The following is a 16991-nucleotide window of genomic DNA, read 5'->3' on the forward strand; positions in this document are numbered from 1 at the left end:
TGCCTCCCCAGCTCATTTGGACTTGGTGATTAAAGCACTGCGGCTGGCCTTTTTCTTTGCGGGGGAATGCAGCCTCCTCCCTGATGGCCCCGAGAACCCTGCTTCCAGACCCCCGGGCACACTGACAGCCTCACTGCAGAGGCCTGCGAGGCCGTCCCCTGCCCAGGCTGCCCGCCTGGATTTTCTCGTCACCTGCAAACTCCCACTGTGAGCCTGCCTCTCACTTCCCCTGTGTGTATGCCACTGTTGACAATTATGCTTCAGTTAAAAATAAAAAGCACTTCCGGCTGCGTGGCTAAAGTAAGATTCGGAGGACCTTTTGTGACCAAAGATGAACCCGGGGATGGGGCGGAACCTGTAAGTGAAACCCACGTGTGTGCTGGGGGCTGTGGGTCTTCGTGGTGAGAGTAGGAGCCAGGATTGTCTTCTTGCTGCTGTAGGTGCATATTCCTGAGGGTCTGTATTACTGAGTGTGAAGACACAAGGAAGGGATTACACAGTTCTGGTCGTTCCAGAAAACACTGTGTGAACACATTACCATGGAGGGGCAAGTGGAACATGTAGTGTTTAATTTGTACTTTCTCATCTGCGTGGAGCCTATGAAGGTGTTCCTTTTAGCCTTATTACCTAGACAAACCATAGAAATTCTTTCTGAACTGAAAGCCAAGCAAATTTGAATCAGAAACTAGAAGGAACAGGACATGAATGGTTGAGGTTCCAAAGTGACTTGGATTAGCAGGTTTATGGTTCTCAGTGTTTTTCAGGTCATCCTTTGAAAATCAGAGGAAAGCTGTGGTCTTCAGAAAAGTAGAACCGTGCGTGTAATTTTGCGTAAAAATTCAGAGAGTTCAAGACCACATGAAGCTCATTTGTAGACCCAGGTAAATAGCACTGCTGCCTTACCAGAGTTTCCCAAATTTGCACAATAATAAGAATCACCTGAGGCATTCTTTTTTATTGAGGTATAATAGACATATAACATTATATTAGTTTCTGGTGTACAACGTGATGATTCAATATTTGTATATATTGCAAAATGATCACCGTAGTCTAGTTAACATTTGTCACCATAGTTACCAAAAAAATTTCTTACTTGTAATAACTTTAAGATCTCCTCTCATATCACCTTTCAAATACGCAGTACAGTAATATTAAGTATAGTCACCATGCTGTACATTACATCCTCGGGACTTATTTATGTTATAACTGGAAGGTTGTACCTTTTAACCCCCTTCACCCATTTCGCCCGCCCCCAGCCCTGCCTCTGGCAGCCATCAGTCTGTTCTGTGTATCTATGAGCTTGCTTTTTGTTTTTTTAGATTCTACATACAAGTGAGATCATACAGTATTTGTCTTTGTCTTATTTCACTTAGCATCATGCCCTCAAGGTCCATCCATGTTGTTGCAAACGGCAAAATTTCACTCTTTTTTATGACCGAATAATATTCCCTTGTGTATGTATCCCACATCTTTATCCATTTATCCACCAATGGGCACTTAGGTTGTTTTCATATCTTGGCTATTGTAAATAGTGCTGCAGTGAACATGGGGGTGCAGATATCTTTTCAGGGTGGTGATTTCATTTTCTTTGGACAAATACCCAGAAGTGGAATTGCTGGATCATATGTTAGTTTTATTTTTAATTTTTTGAGGAACTTCCATTCTGTTTTGCATAGTGGCTACACCAGTTTACATTCCCACCAACAGTACACAGGGTTCCCTTTTCTCTGCATCCTCACCAACATTTGTTATTTCTTGTCTTTTTTATAATAACCATTCTGACAGGTATGAGGCAGTAGCTCATTGTGGTTTTGATTTGCATTCCCCTGATGATTAGTGATGTCGAGCATCTTTTCATATGCCTGTTAGCCAGCTGTTTGTCTTCTTTGGAAAAATGTCTATTTAGATCTTCTGCTCTCTTCTGCTCATTTTTCTTCTTTTTTTTTTTTTTAATTTTCTCTTTCATTCAAACCCTGGCTTCTGCTCATTTTTTAATCAGGTTGTTTTTTTCCTATTGGGTTGTATGGATTCTTTATATATTCTGGGTACTAACCCCTTATTAGATACATGATTTGTAAACATTTTCTCCCGTTCAGTAGGTTGCCCTTTCATTTTGTGGTTTCCTTTGATGTGCAGAATTTTAGTTCAATGTAGTCCCATTTATTTATTTTTGCTTTTGTTGCCTTTGCTTTTGGTGTCAGTTTCAAAAAATCATCACCAAGATTGATGTCAAGGAGCTTACTGCCTGCGTTTTCTCTAGGAAGGAGTTTGATGGCTTCAGGCCTTACCAGGTCTTTAATCCATTTTGAGTTAATTTTTGTGTATGGTGTAAGACAGTGATCCAATTTCATTCCCTTGCATGTAGCTGTCCAGTTCTCCCAAGACCATATTATTGAAGATACTGTCCTTTCCACACACACACACACACACACACACTCTTGGCTCCTTTATCATAAATTAATTGGCCTCTCTATTCTGTTGTATTGATCATGTGTCTCTTTTCATGCCAATACCATGCCGTTTTGGTCACCTGGAGCACTTTTTTTTTTAATAAATAAATAAATTTATTTATTTATTTATGGCTGTGTTGCATCTTCGTTGCGGTGTGCGGGCTTCTCATTGCAGAGCATGGGCTCTAGGCGCGTGGGCTTCAGTAGTTGCAGCACACGGGCTCAGTAGTTGTGGCTCACGGGCTTAGTTGCTCCGCGGCATGTGGGATCTTCCCAGACCAGGGCTCGAACCCGTGTCCCCTGCATTGGCAGGCGGATTCTTAACCACTGCGCCACCAGGGAAGCCCTGGAGCACTTCTTGAAACTACACTTCCTGGGTCTCAGCCCAAACCTACTGAATCAGAATCCAGGGATACCCCTGGTACTGTTACTACAAACACATGCTCTAGAGCAGCACTGTCCGCTAGTAACATCACATGAGCCACAAAGGCAAGCCATGATGTGTGTAACTACGTTTTCTAGTAGCTACGTTAAAAACTGTAACAGGGGCTTCCCTGGTGGCGCAGTGGTTGAGAATCTGCCTGCCAATGCAGGGGACACAGGTTCGAGCCCTGGTCTGGGAAGATCCCACATGCCGCGGAGCAACTAGGCCCGTGAGCCACAACTACTGAGCCTGCGCATCTGGAGCCTGTGCTCCACAACAAGAGAGGCCACGATAGTGAGAGGCCCGCGCACTGCGATGAAGAGTGGCCCCTGCTTGCCACAACTGGAGAAAGCCCTCGCACAGAAACGAAGACCCAACACAGCCATAAATAAATAAATAAACAAATACTTTAAAAAAAAAAAAGCACAAGCTGAAGCCCTTAAGAGTCAACAGATCAGAGTAAAATATGGGAAAAACATTTCTCAGACAAAATCCATCATCTAAATAAGTTCCTATCATGGCATGTTATCAAGCTTAATTTAAAAAAAAAAAAAAAAAAAATTGTAACAAACAGGGAAATTAACATATTTAGCCCTGTGTATCTAAAATGTTATCATTTCAACATATAATCAATGTTTTTTCAGTTATTTTACCTTTTTTTCATATTAAGTCTTCAAATTCCAGTGTGCACTTACAGCACATCTCAGTTCAGACCGGCCGAGTTTCAAGTGCCCAAATGGCCTCCTGACGCCTGTAGGCTGCGTGTGGGAAGCGGCCCTAGAGTTGCTACCGCACAGGGGTTTCGCGTTTGTCCAGACAAGCGACAGCAGAGGCGTGACTCTTACTGCAGGCGTCTGCCTCGCGCAAACAAAAACAGGTATAAAGTAACTCACATTTTAGGTTTAAGTTTGAGGTTTAGCCTGTCTTTATAGCTTTAAATAAATCAGCATCATGGTTTTCTACCCTGGTGTTTGGACAGCAGTTCACTCCCATCTCCCTCCCTTCCGGAGGCCTAAGGGGTTCTGGGGACAGTTCTCAGCTCCCAGAGATGGCTTCCCACTCCCAGCCCTGTCCCCATCTCCCTTCACCCCCAGCCAGGGTTGGGCAGGGTCTGTGAGGGCCTCTCTTGCCTTCCTGGGTTCCATCCTCCATTGGAGCCTGCCAGGTCTGGAAGGTTCCCTCCAGTCCCCAGGGGCCTGGGCCCTTTGTTTTGCGGGAGCTGGGATTTCCACACTCTCCCTTTGGGGTTGGGGCAGGGTTGCGGATGTAATTAGCGGGTGGGGAAGAAGCCGTATTGCTCCAGGCAGTTTTATGTTGTGAATTTGAATTCATGGTTAGATTTTAAATTCTCTTGGTAATTTTCTTCTTTCCTTTTGCACTATTAATCGACTTCAGAATAAAGATAAAAGAATTGAAACAGTAACAAAATGTAAAACAAATAACCCTTCCCTATTCTTTGCAGCCAGAGGGAAGAGGGGAGAAATCGTTCATGCTCTCCTGACTTTCCCTCAGCTGACAGAGGGCTGCCTGCAAGGCTGACGTGATGGGTTGGGGAAGGAGGGAGGAGCCGCCCTCCCGAGACGCCATTGTCACTTCTGGTAGGAAATGGTGCCACTCTCGGATTCCAGTGGGAAATGCAGCCAGATCTGAGATTTCCTGGTGGCCGCTAGGGCCCAGGAGAAACCTCAGCAAACAGGAGGCACTAGCTGGAAGGCTCTTCGGGGGCTCCTGCTCCCTTAGGGCTGGTGGGAGGAAGTCACCGGGTGCTACGCACACTTATCCTCACTCACAGAAGCGGGCCTGGATTTTTGTGTTGCGATTCCTTTCTTCATTAATGAATTTGGAAAGCTGGAACTGCGCTGTAGCTGGAGGCAGAAATGTTAAAGATTAGATGCCTGAAAAGCCAGGAGGCGAGAACCAGGGCTGAACCACTGAGCACCTGAGAGTCCTCCCGTTCAGGGTCACCCCCCACGCCCACCCTTCAGGAAGCACAGCTGAGACTCCGCACACGCTTTCCAAAAGCATCCAAAATTATAAACACTTCAAGCAACTCGAAATGAGTCAGGTAGACAATGAAAGCGTCCCGTCATCCCCCTTCGGGAGTTCAGCACTGTTCAGTGTTTAGTCAGTCACTACAGTATATCAGCTATTCACACATTTCTGGTTGTTTTTGCAAACATGACATCCGGTAGAACTCACCCTTTTCACTTGACAGTGTATCAGCTTCTCTTCCATTCCAGTGCATGGCAGTCTGTATGTTTTATTAACAGGGTAGAGCATTTCAAGAGAACCACTGGGAGACCTTGAGTGACTTAACCAGCCCCCTGGTTGTTTCCCATTCTTAGCTTATAACCAGTGCTGAAGTGAATCCAACTGTAATCTCATGTATAGGAACCTACACTCATACTGTTTCTGTAAGAAAAATTCCTATAAAGTTTCTTAGTCAAGGGATGGGTTCATTTTTTATTTTGCTAGATGCTGTCAAATGCCTCCCAGAACCATCATGCTAATTTACATTCCTCTCATGAGTTGTCTTTAGAGGAATTTCTTCCATAAATCCTGGTTACTCGGTATGCTCCAAGGTATCCCATACCTTCAATGACCTGTTTTAACAACTGTTGTCACTGTGAAACTATCCCCTAGCGTGGCACTCGGCACTGGGGATACATTGGGGAAGAAACCAAATAAGGTCCTTGCCGCCCTAGAGCCTGCATGCCGGTGGGGGAGCCCGCTGAGCAGATTAACGGCCAACTGTGCCGAGCGTGCCACATGCGACAGAACACAGAGTGGCACCGTGCCTGTGCTGGGGACCTCAGGAGGGAGGAGGGCGGTCGGTAACGCCTCCCTGCCCAGGTCTGTGCTCTCGTGGGAATTAGAGGAAGTCAGTAAGCTGACTGGACACCAAAAACCTCCTAAGTCACTTGGCTTGGGTCCCTGCAGTAGTAAAGACCCAATGGCACTTGAAGCCAGGGACTGGGGGAGTCGAATGAGCGCGAATATAACTTCCCGTACTTGAAATGTGATCAAGGACCTTCAAAATGAGAAGAATACCAGTTCTCCCTCTACCACGACCACACCTTTTTTTATTTTGCCTGGTAGGATCGTGTTGATTTCATTGAGAAGGGACTCATCCCAGGTAGGTACCCAGACCAGGTTTATACTCTTGAATCCCCGCGTGGTTCAGGAGATGCTTAGCACACTTGGAAAAGAGCACGGAGACCAGGACAGGGGTTTGTGGTCAGACGGCACTCTGCTTGCTGAGCATCTGGTCTGCCCACAGCAGAAAGGAACTTCTCCGTGAGCTTAGTTTCCCCATCTGGAAGACGAGAAACAACTTCCTGTCCTGTTCCTTTGTAACACACACTTAGATCTCTAAAGGGCCCTTATCATTAAAAGCAGACTCCAGCGGGCCTTCGAGACTGCAGTGGTGCCGTGTTCGGGCTCTGCAGCGGGGCGCTCCTGTGCTCTCTAGTGTCTCCCCTTTGGTCTGTACTCCTGCCTTTGGACTTGGCAGGCTAAGCCTTGCTCCTCTGCCAGGGCAGCAGCCATCTCCGTTCTCTCAAGTTACTCACAGCATGCTGCATCTCTCCTTGATACAGAGAAAAGAAGTTAAAGGCCAGAGTTCAAGAGTTGGTGAGTGCCTTGGAAAGACTCACCAAGAGCAGTGAAATCCGACACCAGCAATCAGCGGAGTTCGTTAATGACCTGAAGCGAGCCAACAGGTAAATTCTCCGTTTGTAATCCACAGTAGTACTTGGACTCATACACCAGGGAGAACGTTTCCATAATTGCTGGAAATCAACTGTAGAGAACAGTGAATCCTCAACTGTCTCCCTTAGAGCCTGACCTTCCCTAGGGTATCACTTCCCATGTTCCACAGAAACCTGAGAAATGCTCCGTAAGGACAAGTCCTTGGGTCAGATGTGTCTGGGAGATGCAGCAGACTGTGGTCCCCTCCTAACACTTCATATAGGAAAGGTTCTGAGAAGCCATTCAGTTTAAAACAAACAAAAAAAATCAGCCTATGTTTAAGCCCATGTTTTCCAAGCAAAATTGGCTACACAACTTTCTATTTGAGCAGCATTCAAAAATCGGGTGGAACACGTTAGGGAGCATTGCTCTAAAACAGCAGCCTCAGACTTTCTGGGCTCGTGACCCCTGCAAGAAAGTTAAGGACCTCAAAGAGTTTTGTTCTTATAAATTATGTCTTGATAAATTTCATTTGAGAAACTAAAACAAATTTTAAGTTTTTATTCATTTACAAAAAAACCCACAACTCACTACATATAATACAAATGGCATTTATTTTAAAAACTACTATTTTCCAAAAAATAATTAGAAGATTTGCTCTGTTTTTACAATTTTACAAATATCTTTAATGTTTGGTTTAATTTAAGACAGCTAGATTCTCACATCCGCTTCTACAGGCAGTATGTTGTTTTGAAACATGCTGAGGAAACCCAGCTTCGTGTACGTCTGTAGTTAGAAAATAAAGGACCTCACAGATTTCCCATGAGAGGGCTTTGGGAATACTGGGGGTCGGTTCTCAGACTGCACTTTGAGAACCTAACAGTATATGGAAGGGATCTGGGGTGCTGTTTTGGACCAGAGAGAGTATGGGGACTTACCTAGCTCTGGGCTCAGCCCCTGCCCTCTTCCCCCAGAGGCCTGTGTCCTGTGTCCTGTGTTTGGCTGGCAGCATTAGCTTACGGCCTGTGTGCTCTGAATCCCACAGCCCAAAGCATAAAGGGAAGCCGTTGGTGCCTCTCTGTCCTCGTCCTAGGTGAGGTGACTTAGACTGCAGTGTGTGAGGAACTCTCTCCTGCAACTGCCACTTGACCATGTTGCAAGCAGCCATGGAGCAGCAAGTAGATCCACTATTTGTACTTCCATGACAGATTTCTGGAATTCAGCTGCCTTTTCTGCTTATCTGTTTTGGAGGTGGCCAGTTTGGACTGTTGGTTTAAATCCCTCCCAATACGTTAGTGACAAGCCTCTAGCAGTCAGGCTGAATGAATCGTGGTTAAGTCAATACACGAGTGGCCGTGAGTGTTGAAATACTAACCACTTGATTTCAAATTCTTACTGAAGAGGCCGAGTGTCCTCTGTCTGGAGTGGTACTTGCTGGACCAGGTTGCCCAGTGGGCAGGACAGCGTGCATCTCAGTGCTACTTAGGATAAATCTTCATTCTCATTTCCTTCTGTTCCCATAGCAACCTGGTGGCTGCCTATGAGAAAGCAAAGAAGAAGCATCAAAACAAACTGAAGAAGCTGGAGTCTCAGATGATGGCCATGGTGGAGAGACATGAGACCCAAGTGAGGATGCTCAAGCAAAGAATAGCTCTGCTGGAGGAGGAGAACTCAAGGCCTCACACCAATGAAACTTCACTTTAATCGGCACTCAGGCTCCACAGTTCTGTCCGCGGAGGCTGAAGTCTAGCAGGTCACTGAGGAGAGAGGGGCCCCAGAGGACAGAGTAACCTGTTGGGAGAAGGAGAGAAGGGAAGGTTGGCAGGTAGGTCAGCACTTGGACAATGGAGTGCCCTGGACTCAGCCCTGGGGCGAGTGGCCCTGGGACGCGGTGTAGACTGTATCCAGAGGATCCCGCGCCTCCCCTCCTGGGCTGTGGACGGCGTGGGAACCCCTGCCGTGTGTGCCGGCTCCGCAGGTCTTGCTTCTGCTTTCAGCACTGGCTCTATCACTCTCCCACCTTTCTGTTCTGGAACTTGTGCATTGGTGGTATAATCCAGGCATCATCTGTTCAAGATTTTCCATTCTTTTTTTCTCTTTTTGGTAGACAGCAACCTTATCTCTGACATCCCTAATTTCTCCTCCTTCCTTCTCCTTCAGGGGAAAACTGCCGGGGGGCGAGGGGGCAGAGCGGGGGGGGGGGGGGGGGGGTGTGTGTGCAGAGACAGTGCTTAGCATCTAGAAGAACTGCTGCTTTGTTTATTGCAACCAGGCTTTGGTTTTCGAGTCCCAGGTGTCAACATTTAAGACACAGGCTGTCACTCAGAGGTGTTCTGGGATGTCAAGCACAGGCGGATGGCACACAGGTGTTCCTTACAGTCCCAGATATTATGTTGAAGTTACAGGTAGAGCAGTTGGGTCTGAACAACTCTGTACGGGAGAATGAGAACTTCCTTCACCTCTCACTGTGAAAGCAGGGCTGGGCAGGGAGCTCTCTTTAGACTGAGATTTCCCCGTCCTGGTGGAGCCTTATTAACAGCCAAGGCTTGAAGCTGAGAGAATCCCATTGATACGTGTAAGGGAACTAAACTTTTGTCAGGAGCAGAGACGCATTAGTACTTTCCACTACCCCAGGGCACTACATAATTGCTGTTCTACACGAATCAAAGCTCATCCACATGAACATATAGTTAGCTCTGGACCTGCCTCTATTTCTCTAAGGGCAAGAGGCAGGATGCTGAGTAGATAATGTTTTGCAGGCTACACTCCTGTTACAAAGGGCGCAGGGGGTGAGGGAAGGGTTGTTGAGGCCTCCTTTTATCCCCCAGAGACACGGTGATGGGAAGCATATGGTGTTTCAACAGGGGAAATTTCAAGCAAAATGGTGATGGGACTGGGCAGGAACAAAGTACCTGAATTCTTTCAGGAAGGTCTTCCATTTTAAAATCAATTTTTCATCCCTTTTCTACTATAACCTTCCCTGTTGCACCTTTCACTTTTTTCAGTTCTTCTGTTGCTGCCATTCGCTGATTGATACATTTTAAAGGACCACTTACCATTTATTCTGTAGCACCTGAAGACCCACCTGAAGTCACCTATGAGAAATATGCCCAATGCCACAGTTCACTATGTTTTGCTTATGACCAGGTCACTGCATTCACTTCCCCGTGTCCATGAGCTGCTTTCCGAGGCCATGACACAAGTTCCTCAGCCTTCTGCACAAGGGGGCAGGACACTCTAGCCACCACCTTGGAAGGCAGAGCAGTTCTATCCCAAAGCAACTACCCTTCTTTCTCAGGCCAGTGGTGAGGCTGCCCCATATTCAAAAAAAAAAAAAGTTCAACTGGTATCAGTGTGAAAGGCCCAGCTTTTGGATGCTGTGAAAGTACCCACTGGCTTGCGTTTCTATAAAATTCAGGTAAATTTGTTTCTGTAGAATCAGGTAAACTTGGTTCTTGTTGACATTAAGTCAATTTTTACTCTTCGGATAGTTTCATTTTTTTACAAGGAAAATGTTTTGGCTGAAAAGTGTGTGGAAAAAAAGGTGTAACAGATGAAATCATGGTTTTCCCCATTTTTCCAACATGCCCAGGGAAAACGTCCTCCCTAAGCAACTGTGCAAAGCAGGGAACCATTCATGGCTTTCTCTTGTGTGATTGAACAGGCATCAAAACAGATGGACGGTTTTCATTTTCACCAACACTAAAAAGTGTAGCTGAGGCAGGACCTCTGTCTACCATTCTTGTTGCTCCAAGTGAAAACAGAACCTGCTCTTCTAGGGCCATGGAACTCCTCCAGACCTGGGAAGTCTCAGCTCCTACATTATGAGCCCCAGTATTACTGATCCTACTTGGCCTCATTTTGAGTTTATACTTCAGCATAATACTTTCAGATATATGGTGGTTGGGTGAAAACTATTTCCCTGGCAAAACTGTTACTTTTATAAATGTGTAGAATAAAAGCTATTAAATAGTTGATTACCTTTCCTCATATTTTTCACATACTCCCCTAAGACACAGTCCTTGCTGAAGGTGAACCTACGGGCACTTGGTTATTATGTTAATTGCAGGGCTTACTAAAACCGCATTGATTAAATAAATGATTACAGGTGCCTGGATCATTTTCTTTTTTTATAACCTGAATTTTTCTTTCTAAATAGGAGCTGGTTTATATTAACATCTCCATCAGAGGTAAACAGTGATCCTGATGATAACTTGTACAAGGTTAAAAAGGTTCAGATGTTTCATATGTTTGTTTTAATCCTCAGTGGTTAACCCTTTTAGGCAGTCACCTTCGCTGTTCAGAGTTGTCTCTGGCTCTTAAGAGAAATAGGCATGAGAAGAAAGGACCCGTTTCAAAGTTCCCTTGGAGTATAATTTCCCACTACTGCACTGAGGCAAAAATCTCAAGTAAAAGAGACTTCTGTCTGTTGCCGGAGTGCATCAACACGTGCACCTACCAACCGGATCTGATGTTCTGCCGAACCCCACGTGCACCAGCTACCAAAACTGCCATGGAATTGTAGGCGGTAAGATTCCCTTTTGAGATTTACACCAAAAGCTGCTGATGATTATGTATCTTACTTGATCAGACAGTTGGGATTTATCATGTCCTCCCTACCTCAGAGGTACACTAGATGTTTTATCATTGCCAATGCAGATAATTAACTGTTGCATATTCACTCTCATCTGCTGGCATGTCAGGTTTCTGAAGTTAATATCCATGCTGCCTGAAACTGGAATGGTAGAATAATAAAAAATTAAGTGGCAGTTAAACATAATTGCTTAATTCTCCTGTGAGATAATGCATACCTTACTAAGTCTTCCTCTGAGCCTACAGCAAGACTTTACAGGGACGTTCCCCTTCTCCAGGGAGGCAGTCCAAGTTAGAGCCGATGAGGCTTTCTTTCTAGGACGAGGATAGTAAAGATTTTACTATTCTAAGAAAAACCTGAAATCACGGGAAAGTCTCCTAGTTCCCAGCTGCATATAGATTACATTATTTCAAGTGGAAAAAATGCCTCACAGTTACCTGATCTGGGCTGGATTGCCTATGTAGATGGCATGAATTGTCTCCTATGGCCCACAGAAATTATCCTGCAATTATTTTTTAATTCTATCAAATATCTTAAAGCTCTCAAGAGTTTGGGGTATCATGCTTGTGTTTTAAGTGAAGTAATGAGAAAGACTACAGAAGACACCCAAACTTATATTATTAATGACTTCTGAAAGCCCTAAGCTTTTTCCATAAACTATTTGCAAATGCACAGCTGGGACTATGGCTCATCATGAAACTAAACTCTCTCTGAAGTGAAAAGACCATGTTCTCTAAGTTTACAGCTGCACCTATTTCTAGATGCAGCAAACAGCTTTTAATTAGACAGTTTTTAAGAGCCCAAAGGGGGAGAGAATTCTGATGACTGAAGTTTCTGAACTGAATTTAATTAGGGTGCATTCCATAGGGTTGCCAAGGATTTCGTGGGTGGGGAGGAAGCATAAGTAACATTTTTGTTTTTCTGCACCACGTGACAGCTTGGTAAAACAACACTGTCAAAAATTCTGAAAAAATCATGTAGCAATTACTTTTTTATTTCTCCAATGGAATGGCCTATTTGACAGGAAATGATACTGTTACCACCTTTCACCCAGGCTTGCTGGGCACTACTTTGTAGAGGCATCACTTGTTACAAAACACAAATTATGCCTTTGCTGCACACAATTCTTATTGAAGTCTGTCAAAATCCTATTCTAGTTAACTGAAATCCTGTGTTCACATAGGCCAGGCTGAACCTGTCACCTTCTGAAGTTCCTATTTCACACACCTGAAGTTAACTTTCTAACTAACTACATTTGTATTCACTAGGAGATGAATGGGGCTGCCTTAGGTTGCCAAACACTAATTTTTCAGAATTGGCACCAGAATTATCAATTAATATAATGCTGGCTGTAGCCACCACAGCATCACTGAGCACTCAGTGGCTGTTAAAACATTGGAAGTGGAAAAGAATACAAGCTGAATAGCAGCTGTTCACGCATTCTCGTTTTTTGCTAATTCTTGTGTAGAGAAAAATAGTTTCGCATACTGACAACTATTTTCGGTGAAAGGTTACATTGGATAAGTTGTCACATTGCATCTGAGTGAGATTTTGCATAAGACCGAGACAAGAAATCCTTCTGGCCCAGTAACAGCAACTGCTACTGGATCATCATATCCTTGCCCAGCAGTACTGATTTTTCCAGTCAAGGTCGCTACAAAATCACTCATCCACTAATCATCTGAAATGCCAGCTCAGCAGTACAGAGCAAGCTAGAGACAAAATTCCCTCATACTGATGACCTGCTTAGTTATCCCAGCTCTACTGTTCACTTTTGCACTTTTTTGCAAATCAAATCCATGTGGAAAATGTTCTGTTTGTAGAACTCATAGTATTCACTTATAGTGCTCACGTCAGGACAGCCATTCGGGGAGCCCCTAATAATCTGCTTCTGTTTGAACCCAATGCAAAGATGATGAAACGTTCACTTTTCTATGTCTAATCAATCAGTTTTTAGACATTGTCAAGACTTACCTACTTTGCATGAGATTTTAGTTTCCTATTATTTGAAAATGTGCTACTTTCAAGCTGCTTGAATGTACTGTCAGTTATTAAAGCACATGTGACTAAGTTTGCATTTGTCAGTATTGTTCTACTGTATTAAAGTCTCATTTTAAGGTTGCCCTTTAACACTGTACTATACCTTGTAATTTTTTCTTCACTTGTATGCTTTAAATGTTTCCAGATGCCTTTAGTTTTAGCTGCTGTAAAATAGCTTTGTGTTATTTGATATAGAATTGTTTAAAAAAAAAACTCCATTTATTTATACAGAGACATTTATAATATTTTACAAACAATCTTATATTCTGAATAAATATTTCTAATTCCATAATGTGCTTTAACTGTATTCACTGAAGGATATGGCTGTCCTGTAATACTGTGTGTCTAACAAACATTTAATGTCAAACAAACATCGCAGGTTTCATAGTTACATCAAGAGCCCTCATCAAAGCGGGAAACTACAAGACAGACTGTATTAGGTCAAAACGGCCAACAAAGAAACCTCATTTATCGCCAATTTCTACTGGGCTACCTTTTCAGATTTGGTATGAATGCAGAGTTAGTTAGTTATCTATCTATCTATCTATCTATCTATTGAAGGATCTGCATCTTTTTTCCTCTTTAGAAGTTACTGAAAGAGGAGGGAATATAACAATGAGCTGGAAAGTCAGTCAGTCATCCATGCCTATAAAGAAGGATGGTGAGCAGCTCTGCAAGGTGTCTGATGTTTGTTAGAATATTACTGCAGTGTTGTCAGTTCTCATTATCAAAGCAAAGTACCTTTGACAGTAAGAGCATAACAAACACCTTGGTTACTCTCCTTTCTTAAAATCTTAAATAAAAATTGCTATCATATAGCTGAGGTCTCTAGTAGAGAAGAATGTATGTATTTCTTTGACCCCTGAGATCCAAAGACTGGCAAGCATTCTATTCAGAAAACCAGGCTCTAATACAAATTGAAGAATTGTTGGATTTTATGTATCTAATTAACTCACAATATAATCTTGCTTTAAAAATCAACAACCAAACCGTAAACTGAGATGGAGAATACATACCAGTTTTCATTTTTGCAGAGACACTCTACCCTTAATATTTCTTCCTATCGTATAAACATACCTTTATCTCATACTTGTCATTTTTTTTTTACTGGTCCAAAGAGATGCAGCCAAAATATGAGCAACTTGCAACCTACAAGTATCAGTAGCAGAAGCCAGGTTAAGGTAGTAATTAAAACTGCCCAAGCAGCAAAATTTATTGATATTGCACTACAAAGAGTAAATTTAACATGATGATAATGTTTTTACAGAAAGCCAATATTTGAACAATCAATCAACTGTAAAAATGTTTTAAAATACAAAGGAAACCTTCCATCATTCAAACCGTATTTAAGATAGAAGGTTTCTCATTTCTCAAAGGGTGTTATTTACATCAAAAGCTTTCAAAAAGAGCATAACTGTTATGACACAGGACTTTGTTCATTTTCTCAGTGGAGAATACAGCTGGCATTTCTAGTCGACTTTGGAAGTGCAGTAATCCTGCAAACATTTAAACTCCTGATTCATAAACATGAGTCACTGGAAATCCTTTACTTATGATAGACACACTCAATATAAGTGAAAATCAATAGAAGTAAAATCCTTATCCTTTCATTAGCACTGAGGGGAAAAGAGAAAACTATTCAGTCAGAATGTAATAAACCCTGAAACACAGTAAGTAATACCACTCTAAAGGTTATCAATTCATTAAACTATAAGGCGCACCAACAAGGTTGGTTTTGGGGTTCCTTTTCTGCTTTTCCTAAATGTTTGACAATCAAAACAATCACCAAAAACTTCATTACTACCATAGACAGAATCACTCCAATGGTTTACTTACACAGTCTTTCTCGAAACATTAAAATGCCCTAGAAGGTAAAGTAATAAAACGCTGCTATAATTAAGGTAAAAATTAAATGTTAAATCATTTTACATGAGACAAAAATTATTGCTGAATAAAGTTTACAAACCTATTTAGTTATCACATTTACTCTAAAGTTCAGTTTTCTCAAGTGGAATATCATGTTTAGCAAAACCATTTCATCAATTTTTTTCTACCAGATTTTGTCGGTCCATGACTCAGCATAAATATCTTCACCTTTTTGAGACTAAAACCTACCCCCAGGAAAACTGTTTTAAGACTGCGTATGTTCCATGAACATCACCTAGTCTGCACAGCATCAAAGACACTTCAGATCTTGTTTCGGAAATAGGCGGGAAACATAAGGAAATCAGTTCTTATTCCCTTTCCCATCCAGACTAAACTGTATGCCCTTATTTTGATGGTCACTTTAGTTAACACATGAACCATAATTCCATTTGATTAATCATTTTATTCTGAAATAAGACTTTTAAATTTTCATTAAACAGGTAAAATTAAAAATCTGAGTTGTATGAATCAATACTTAGCAAAGACGAATTTTTTATAAAGTATTAAGCTAATAAGCAAACTTCAAAAACAATTAGAAAAAATATGTATATTGTGTGTATATATATATACACAAATATATGTATATGCAAAATAGTTCATGGTTTTATTTTCCTTCCCTATTTGTTACTGAAGAAAAACAGTTTATAATATTTATAAAATGGAAGTCAGGTTACCTGTCTCCTGTCCTAACTTGGAAATGAAATTAGCAAAAAAGTAAAATTAAAGAATCAGTTCTTTGGGCTCTCACACTTGAAATTAAAAGGTACTTGTGCAAGATCCAAACACAAACCTAAAATGACCACCAGAGACGGCAGTGCCCTAGGACAGTAGTGAAATGCACAAAGAAACTCTGCAGATATGTCTTTTGTGCTTTTCTATCAGTGCATATCGTATGTGTTAAGACATGAAGAGTACGGCTACTCATTTGTTCCAAAAGTATTCAATATTAACACATCTAACTAACCAAACTGCTGAGGAATAGTTACTACCTTTCTCAATTTCATTCACAGTTGAGAACCTTTGCTTCCATTTCCTGCCATCCACAATCTATTCCTAAATATCACAAAAGCATAGTAAGCGAAGATATCATTTTACAAAGATCTAGCTAATATCTTAAAGCTTAAGAAATGACTGACAATGAAGATTTGTGCCAAAAATGTTTCACACCATCGTTTGCAGGTATAGGTTGTTTTAGAAACTCAGATTCAATTCACTGTAAGTACACTAAAATGTTACAGCCTACCTCAAAAAGTCCACAACCTAAGAATGTTAACTAATACCTCTCAAAGACCAGCAGAATACTGCCCATTTTGCCCTAGAACTACACAGAAGTTTCCTTTGTTCCCAAACCAATGTGACAGCTACCTGCATGAGAGACTAAAATAAAATAGCACAGGCATCCACAGCCCTCCTAACTGCTCATGGCCCAAGAGTCAAAGTTAAGATGCAATCACTGCTTGTAAATTCCCATAGGGGCAGATTCACCATAGGGATGCATCACAAAAAAAAAAAAAAAAAAAAAAGATTCTTTTACCGAAAGAAAAAAACCAACACGGGGTGGGTGCTGGGGGGGGGGGGGGGGGCAGGGGCAGGGTACAGGTGGCATGGGACAGACTCAATGGCCGCTTCCTGATCAGTCACCCCAGAAAAGGGATTAAAAAAGGATTAAGAAACAACAGGTCTTCAAACAGCACTCACCAGACAGAGGCCAATAACCAAAAGAACACCCAAACAAAAAAGCAGCAAGTATATGTTCAGGGCCTTACTCTTCCACTGGACTGAAGGATTAAAGGCTACTAACAGGAGGGTCCAGGCGAAACAAAGTTACATACATAGGCAGTTGACTTCTGCTTTCAATCCCTTTCCC

The 16991-nt window shown here is 42.5% G+C and overlaps 1 protein-coding gene across 3 annotated transcripts in view; it reads left to right on the forward strand.

Annotated features, from left to right (window-relative positions):
• MCC (MCC regulator of WNT signaling pathway) overlaps positions 1–8731 on the forward strand; it is a 428184-nt gene extending 419453 nt beyond the window's left edge. For all 3 annotated transcript variants that reach the window (XM_059916875.1, XM_059916876.1, XM_059916877.1), the window contains 2 exons: positions 6474–6596; positions 8088–8731. In XM_059916875.1, coding sequence (XP_059772858.1) covers positions 6474–6596; positions 8088–8268 — 304 coding nt within the window. In that variant the 3' untranslated portion in view covers positions 8269–8731. The remainder of the gene's footprint in view (positions 1–6473; positions 6597–8087) is intronic.
• Positions 8732–16991: the final 8260 nt, after the last annotated feature.

The sequence above is a fragment of the Balaenoptera ricei genome, chromosome 3 (genome assembly GCF_028023285.1).
Source record: "Balaenoptera ricei isolate mBalRic1 chromosome 3, mBalRic1.hap2, whole genome shotgun sequence".
Taxonomy (NCBI): domain Eukaryota; kingdom Metazoa; phylum Chordata; class Mammalia; order Artiodactyla; family Balaenopteridae; genus Balaenoptera; species Balaenoptera ricei.